The sequence below is a fragment of the Trachymyrmex cornetzi genome, unplaced genomic scaffold, assembly GCF_001594075.2.
Source record: "Trachymyrmex cornetzi isolate Tcor2-1 unplaced genomic scaffold, Tcor1.1 scaffold83, whole genome shotgun sequence".
In the NCBI taxonomy this organism is placed as follows: domain Eukaryota; kingdom Metazoa; phylum Arthropoda; class Insecta; order Hymenoptera; family Formicidae; genus Trachymyrmex; species Trachymyrmex cornetzi.
In genome coordinates this window covers 1,398,666-1,404,704 of record NW_017300169.1, presented here as the reverse complement: position 1 = coordinate 1,404,704, position 6,039 = coordinate 1,398,666, and the positions used below count along the sequence as shown (strand labels likewise).

At 36.0% G+C, this 6,039-nt stretch overlaps 1 protein-coding gene across 1 annotated transcript; it reads right to left on the bottom strand.

Moving 5' to 3' along the window:
• Positions 1 to 867: 867 nt before the first annotated feature.
• On the bottom strand, positions 868 to 5,228 carry Gmppa (GDP-mannose pyrophosphorylase A). Its single transcript, XM_018519288.1, has 5 exons — positions 4,394 to 5,228; positions 3,387 to 3,963; positions 2,380 to 2,656; positions 1,406 to 1,670; positions 868 to 1,035 (listed from the first exon to the last, which is right to left on the bottom strand). The coding sequence occupies exons 1-5, from the start codon at positions 4,431 to 4,433 to the stop codon at positions 935 to 937; spliced, it is 1,260 nt and encodes a 419-aa protein (XP_018374790.1). The 5' UTR covers positions 4,434 to 5,228; the 3' UTR covers positions 868 to 934.
• Positions 5,229 to 6,039: the final 811 nt, after the last annotated feature.

Below are 6,039 nucleotides of genomic sequence, written 5' to 3'. Positions count from 1 at the left end.
GCCGCCGTCGCCGCCGCCACCGCCGCTCGCGGGGAAGCTGGATCAGCGACTTTGGTATGCGTGGAATTTCGCCGCGGAGCACACGTTTGGAGAACGCGCGTTTCCACCTGGAGCGCCGCTCCCTCCTATTCTTCCTCCTCCTAGTCGCTGCTATTCGGCTGCCGATCTCGGTCGTCGTCCCCTAAAACTTCCTAAGATTTGTTGCCGTCGTGGTGTCTCGCGTTCGTTTGCGCGCTGCATCTTTCGCAGAGGACCACGGCGAATCCCGGCGCCATGGAGAAAGAAGAACGCGTGTAAGACGTCCCACGCATACCGATCTACCTGTTGATTCAGTGCAATTCAATGCGGCTGTCTCACGCGTACACATCGCTCTTCTCGACTCTCCTCTTTTCTCTTCCTCTCTCTCTTTTCCTCGCTCGCATACACTATTACAGCCGCCGTAAACACCTGGCGCCGCCGGTGAGGAACGCGAGAGCGAGCCTCACCTTAGGCGGCTTGTACAGCGGCTTCTTCGTCAGAGATTTTTTTTCCGGTTATTCTTCCTCCCGCGTACCGATCGCCTCGATACTACGAGAGCGCTGATGCAAGGCTCGGAAGACTTCGTTCCGTCGCATTCAATCCCGCACGGCGTCTCGCGGCATGCGCACGTGTATATGTAATTTTTAACAAGAATACAAATTTACAGATGAAGGATTTATTCATGTACTTACGAAAATACGGAGTAATAATTTTTGATGTGTAGACGAAATATAATATATACAAGCCTGTATATTGTAAAAATTGTTGTGCGTTGCCACTGGCCCTATGTACATAGCTTATAGTTGCCACATGATACTTGTATACTATATATACTTAACGTTATTCATTTGCGACTCTTACATTAAAATATAAATCATTAACGGTGTTCTAATTTTGTAGCGGCAGCGTTAAACAATTAAAGAATAATTTCGTTCTTGTAGTTTCTTGTAAGTTCCTTATGCGGTAGGACGATCGAGTTCAGTAGAATTTTTTCTGCAGCCAAGCTCACCCTGGTACCTGAAATGAGATATATAATTGCAATGTGTCGCTTATATATGTAGAAACGAAATAGATAAATAAAGACTTTCGGAATTATTATTCAAATATCTAATTTTGACCGTAATTAATCGTAGTTGATGTATTCATCTAAGTAGTCCTGTTCTAAACTTAAAAACTTCCAGTATTTGAAAATAAGAAAAAATAAAATAACGGCTATCACAGTAATTTGTGCGTAAATCTTTAACGTATACAACAAATGTAATAATTAAATATATTATACATTAAAAAATAACCTATAAATTATCGTGTTAATTCTTGATATTCTTTTTTTTTACTTTTTCTTATTATTTTTTTATAGAAACAGTTTTGATACATTTTATTTCTTTACCAAGTATCGTGATGGAAGGATTTAGTTTGCCATTGATGTTAAACAGCGGTAAATTCTCCATTTTTGCAAATGGTTTATTAGGATTGGGATCGCACGGAGTCCCCTCAACACGTGACCATTCACCTACGCTGGTGCCTGTTCCTATGATGCTGTGTAGAATAAGGGAATGGGCCTGAATGTGTGCCTTACCCAATATGATCGCCTCTCTAATTCTCACGCCAGGCTCTATCATCGTACTTGGTCCTATACTCACATTTGGACCTAGCTGTAAAGAATAGAAATTTCATGGTAACAGGGTAAATTTCCCAGTAGAAACATCAGCCAACAGTAACATAATATTAATGTTATATTTTCACATTCAACAATATAAATGTAATACCGAGTGATTAATTTTAATTTTAACAGATAAATATTTCGAAAATATGCAATTTTACAAAAAAACATTTTAGATAAAAATGGTATGATGTAGAGAGGGACGTTACTATTGTCACTCTTTATATGATTTTTATTTGGAATATTTTTGAGAAACTGCATATTTTCAAAATATTTGCACCTGTTAAGATTAAAATGATTCACCCTATATAATATATGTATAATAGTGTGTAGCATACAACAGTTTAGCCTAATTCACAATGCGCTTTTTACTTTCTGTTTCTTAATTTTTACTACTACTTTTTATCTCTCGCTTTTACCTTGTGTATATATATATATATATATATATTTTTTTTTTTTCCATTTTCTGTCGCCTGAACACAATAAAAGTTGACGAATTTTGGAAGAAATAAAAAACACGTGACATGCGAGACAATGGTCAATAAAATAAAAAGAAAAACAAGAGATGAGAAGTACGAAACAGGAAGCAAAGAGCACATTGTAGAGCACATTATTGTGTGAAACTACAACGTTGATGTTATGCTGTTATCTGGTGTTTACTGTATTGCGAACCATAGCAGAGAATAATTTATCTCTCGTACCACAGAAGTCGGATGTACAGAAGCCGATGGATGAATGTACACATCTCCTATAATATGACAATAATTCTTATTCGTAGAAGCGAGGCGGTCTGGCTGCTTCTGCTTGTAGAGGGCCAAGTAATGTCGATTGGCGTATATCGCAGAACCCGCAGTTTTCACTTGCGACCACCATCTGAACACAGGCAGGGCGAACAACCGGCCAGATCCCGCTAAACGCGTCAGTATGTCTTGCTCAAATGCAATATGCGCTGAATCTCTACCATTGCAACACAACTGCCTGCAGTCCCATAAGAAAATGTTGAAAAAAGGATGCTCATTCTTTTATAGCAAATTTGGTCATTTGCATTACACTAGATCAATGCAAACTAAAATGTGTTATACATGAAATTAATAAACCCAGTCAGCCAAGTCTGTCAAAAATAAATTTTGTCAAATATTTGCTACAAATTTTATTGATAAAAAGGCATCGCATTTAATAGAAATTCTGTTATATTCAACAATGTCAACAAATTGATGACAGATATACAAAGCTGCTGAGGCAATACAAAAACAAATTGTAAAATCAAGCCAAGTTTGCTGACAATCTAACAAGAAAATTGAAAACGAAAAATCGACCAAATGGCAGCAAAAATTGAACAAAACTTTGTTCAATTTTTGCTGCCATTTGTTGTCTGGATATGTGCACAGACTTTACCAGTAAAACATGAGCTTATTGCTGACACAGCTGGCATCGGGATTTTCATCGACTCTGAGAGAGTTGATTGATGCGACATTTTGCTATCAATTTGGTTATTGAATAAGTTGTGGTAAAAGTATATAAATATTTTAAACGATTAAATATCCAATAACTATAATATATTGTCACGTTATTATAGAATTATAGATATTATATTATGCTTCTGCATTTAAATATTTTGTATAAAAGAACAGTCTTTTTAATGTACAGTAATCCATTGTAGTGCGATTGACCAAATTTATCATTACTGTATTTAAAACGAGAAACTTACATTAAATGATCTTGTTGTTGATTAGCATGAAAGACATCCGCCATCGTTTGAAAAATTTCTGGAGATGCGAGATATATTCCGCAATTGATAAGAGTCGACACAAACGTTGAAGGTTTCTCTACGTAATGTGCTACCTCTCCCTCCTTTCCCAAAACCATGCATCCATAGTTCAATGATTGCTGCCGAGTTGCCTCAGTTGCCATGATTGTAAGCAGTGCCTGTTTACTGTTGTGGAACTCCACCATCTCTTGCAGAGGGAAGTCGGCACAGACGTCGCCGTTCATAACAAAAAAGTATGTGGGGCTGCCTGAACGAATCTGATCGCGGAAGTGATACATGCCACCTGCTGTTCCAAGGGGCGTGAATTCCTGTAAATACCGAATAACTATGCCATAAGTACTCGACATCTCCTGTACAAACTGAGCCAGATCATTTTTGGGATACGCCCCGATTATCAGCACTTCATTGAGACCGGGCACTTTGGTACAAGCTTCAATGTGATGTTGTATCATGGGTAATCCAGCCACTGGAAACAATGGTTTTGGGATGTCCAAGGATAGAGGTCTAAATCTAGTTCCTAAAAAATTACAAATGAAACAAGATAAAGTACAAAGATAAAGTGCATATAAAGAATTTATAAGTTTTTTAGCTCAACTTCTTAAATTGTTAATCTTTTCTCTTTTTCTCTCCAACGTAGAAGTTCAGTTAAAAAGAATAGTCCTTACATTAAAGTCTTAATAAAAAACAATTCTAAATGTATGTAATAAATATATGTACAAATTTATATACAAAGCCTCTACTGACAATGATGAAATAATCAAAATGTGACATAATCCAACAGCAATGTTGAAATTATGTACAAGATGTCAACAGGATCTTCAAATAAATGTAGTAAAAATGCATAATTATATATAAAATTAGATACGTGTATAAAATTTTGATATTAAGTTTGACAATTCTGCAGTTCTTGCTCTAGATAAATAAGTGATAATTAAATCAACACAAACCCTTTAAAGGTCCTCCGATTAAAATAACAGCCTTCAACATGATTGCACAAATCGAAGTTCCTTCTGATCGAATAATTCCAAAATATTTCTATATTCTCACAAGAAGTGTCAAGAGACAGCGATCATCCAAGTTCTCCGAGAGGGTGAGGGGAACCAACGCTAATCGCGCCGTGCAGACATGTTGTGTACACGTGTGGACGTGTCATCGGTGACGATATCAGTGAACAAGTTTCGATGAATCGACTTGAACGATAAAACGGGCAGTGTCCAAGAAATAACTTTAAAGAAACGGCTTTCCTCACTTGCCGAATTAATTCGAGCTGTCAACAGCAAATAATCGGCAGATGCTACCGCATACTAGAGGGGAATTCGCCGAGATATTCGAGACCAGGCACAACCCAACGGCGATGTTTGAAAACCACGTTAAAAGCGCCGGCGGCCGCTTCGAATATTGCACTCTTTACTTTACATTTTCTGTCTAATTGTTCTTTCAGTCGTTCACGCAAAACCGACTAGGTTTCTTCAATCTGTTCGAATTATGGCGATCAGCTGACATGGCAATGGTCCCGCGTAAAGTGATGATGGGACGTGGGACGTTCCATGAAGTTAGCGCCAATTTCCGAAACATTTGCCTCGCGTTTCATTTTTCTCATCCGAAAATCTAATTGACAACAAAGGACAACTCGATTAAACGCAGAAAAGGATGCAATCTACACTTGTTATGCTAAATTTATGGAAAATCTAGTTCGTCTTTCAACTAGAATTTATATCTCCTTACAAAAGCATTTTATTCAAATTGAGTGATCCCGATATTACTGCAATCCGCCAATCATCCATGGATCAAATAAATAGCAAGAGGGGAAGCAAGAAAAGCGTTTTCTATTTAAAGCTGCGTTCCATTTAACGCTCGCAACGCTCGCGAGCATTGTTTGTTTAACATTTGGTAAACGACAAAGACGAAATGATTCCACGAGCATTGTAAGCGTTAAATGGAACGCAGGCTTAGTGATACAAGTCGAACAAATTATTATTTTTTGGACATTCAGAGAGTAAGATGGAAAGACACTTGTATAATCGATTTTTTGTGTTACCGCAAGTGGAAAGCACCTATTATTTACATAAATTTAGCCAATATGTTGGTTAATTATAATTAAACTGCTTTCTTTTTAGGAGACATGATTGACATAAATATCGTTCTTATAAATATCTTTTTGATATTCCATAAATAACAAAGAAAAAACGATACTTATGTGTCGACGCCTAAAACTAAAGAAAGCAGCCATAGTTTATAAATATGTATAATATTAAAAATATATATTTTTTAAATGGAGTAAATATATATAAAGTATAATATAAAATAAATAATTATAATAATTATACATCTAATTTTAAGATAATAATAAATATTATATATAATAACATAACATTTAAGTTAAATTATCCAAACGTAAATTACCTTTTCAATATTTCATAATTCTTCATACACAAAATACAAAATTAGTATTATATAAAAATTATTTTTCAATTTATATATATATATTTATTAATTAATTGCATAACGTAAATATATAATTATTATGACTTGAAATTATCTGAGTAATTGTTAGTCTGTTACACCTTTTTAGTTACACTTCGAAAGTCTTCGT